The 2325-nt window shown below is 52.2% G+C and overlaps 1 protein-coding gene across 1 annotated transcript in view; it reads right to left on the bottom strand.

Annotated features, from left to right (window-relative positions):
- The window catches only part of LOC130584833 (receptor-type tyrosine-protein phosphatase S-like), a gene marked incomplete at its 5' end in the record, with an annotated part of 46584 nt that overhangs the window by 33461 nt on the left and 10798 nt on the right, over positions 1-2325 (bottom strand). Inside the window, one exon of the mRNA XM_057385062.1 lies at positions 389-535. Coding sequence (XP_057241045.1) covers positions 389-535 — 147 coding nt within the window. The remainder of the gene's footprint in view (positions 1-388; positions 536-2325) is intronic.

Genomic DNA, 2325 nt, shown 5'->3' with positions numbered 1-2325 from the left:
GTGATTGATCAGATCCTAAAGGGGAGGGATGAGGAGGGTGACAAGAGACGGTGACAAGGGATGGTGACAAGGGACGGTGACAAGGGAGCCTGGCACAGGGAAAAGGTCCAGGAGAGGGAAACAGAAAGGGTGGAGGAGGAAAGGAGAGAGGTGGGGAATCAGTGAGGAGAACCATGGGCAGAGCTGGAGGGGAAGGAGAAGAGCAGGAGTAAAACAGGAACATGAGCCAGTACAGGTCAGCACTGCCAGAGCTGTGAACAATGAAGGGATTTCTGCCCAGCTAAATCTAAATCTGCCTTTGGAGCAGCCAGGAGGGATGAAAATGGKATGAAAGGAGGTGAGGCTGGAGTTCTTGGCTTTAGGAAAGGGTTGAAGAAGAGGCTCTCACCTGCACCCTTGGTGGTGACCACTTTGGGCTTGCTGCGAGCGCCGTCTCCCTTCATGGTGTAGGCGGCCACGGTGATGGAGTAGGCAGTCTCCGGCTGGAGCCCAGCAATGACCATTTCCTGTTCGCCAGAGGCCAAAGGGAAACGGTGTCAGCGTCCAGCCCCACAGCCAGGACAGAGCTCCCCTCCTGGCAGGGGCTCAGCCCTTTGCCAGCATGCAAGGACACCGAACCCCAGAGCAGGGACACGCTGGGGTGGCAGCTCCGGGATGGGAACGGGCACAAAGGGCACAGCCCTGGTGAGAGGGGAAGCTCTGCACAGCTCTGCAAGCACAGCCTGGCTCCCCAACCCTGAGCAAGGCATCCTCCTTCCTTCCTCCTCCTCATCTGCCTCTCCCACATCCCCTGGCTGCACACAAACCACTTCAGCTGGCGCTCCCTTCAAAGCTTTCCGTGGCGTGGCCTCAGAGGTTTTCAGGGAGATTACACTTTTTTTCCATTTTTTTTTTTTTTTTTTGTTACCCCTCTCTCTACTCTCCTCTCCTCAGAGATATTTYTAATGCCTCCATAACATTAAAAGGATCGCTCGAACCGACACATTCCGCTCACGCTCCAGCTCCCCGCTCAATCCCACACCACTCCTTTCCCCATCCTCTATCAGCCTCCCCACACCTGGCTCCCAGGAGCTTTTATAGGAACGCTGCCCTCGACAACAGCCCATCCCCAGGAGGGAAACAGCCTTTCCAAAGGCTGTGTCGGGAAAGGAACACCCCGTGCTCGATCAAACGGGATGACAGCACATGCGGCAGGGTTTTCCCCGAGGCCCCCCGGAAAAGGAGRGAGATGGGAACGGCGTGCGTGTTTTATGGCTTTCCTCTCTCCTCACCCTCCCTTTTTGTGCTTTCAAAATTAAATCTCAGGGYGGCACTTGGGGAGGATTTGTTAGCCCTGAAAATAACTTGTTTCCCCAGCGGTGAGCTGGGGGTGGAACGGGAGAATTTGGGAAGGATTTGTTAGTCCTGAAAATAACTGTTTCCCCAATGGTGAGCTGGTTCCCTCCATGCTTTTCCCTGGTTTTATTTTACTGTAGAAAYACCAGGAAAATTCAAGCCTCTGAGTGGGGCCACTCAGAGGTTTTTGAAACTTTTGAAACACCCGGAACAGCAGAATTTGGGCATTTTGCTTGGAGAGTTTGGAAGCTGTGAGCTGCACAGACAGCAAATAAAGAATCCTGTTCTGATCCCACACCTGCYACTGAGTTTTATTAAGATTTTAGGCTTTGCCTTGAATAAAACTCATTCTCCATCCCTCAAAGGGAGGCCCCTCACCTGGGCAGGGCTCTTGGCAATCCCCAGGAGACAAAACCACAACCAGTTTGGCCGTGTGTCATCTCAGGACCCTGCCATTCCATGGGGAAAATGCCTTCTCCTGCAGCAGGACTTGGGAAAACATTCATCATTTGAGYAGAAATAACAAATGCCAAACAGCCAAGATGATTTTAAGGTACTTCAAAGGTAAAAGCACCAATAATGACTCAGTGCTTTGCATCAGTGAGTTTCTAAGAACCCTTTGAGGATACAAAGGCATTTGTTCATGCCCTGATAGCTCAGGACTCGTGGATTTTGAATTCCCAAAGCTCCCCAGCCTATCTTTTCCAGACACAGAGGTGTTGCAAAGCAACCCCTCCGAGCACCCTGGTCTGGTGGTTGGAAAAATATGGCCTTTAAGGTCTTTTCCAATCTGAATTATTTTAGGATTCTCAGCGCCCAAGGCAGTCCTGAACTCAATATTCCATCTGCCTCCCCACAGAGGAGCAGCAGACCCATCTTTCCTTCAGAGCCAGAGGGGAAAACCCTGTGGGATTGTGTGGTGACAAACACCACGATCACAGAGGGTCACAGAGCGGTGACAGGGAGGGGACAGTGCAAGGGAACACCAAA

The sequence above is a fragment of the Malurus melanocephalus genome, unplaced genomic scaffold (assembly GCF_030028575.1).
Source record: "Malurus melanocephalus ecotype Western Australia unplaced genomic scaffold, MMel_1.1 scaffold_775, whole genome shotgun sequence".
Taxonomy (NCBI): domain Eukaryota; kingdom Metazoa; phylum Chordata; class Aves; order Passeriformes; family Maluridae; genus Malurus; species Malurus melanocephalus.
This window is presented reverse-complemented; position numbering and strand designations above follow the sequence as displayed.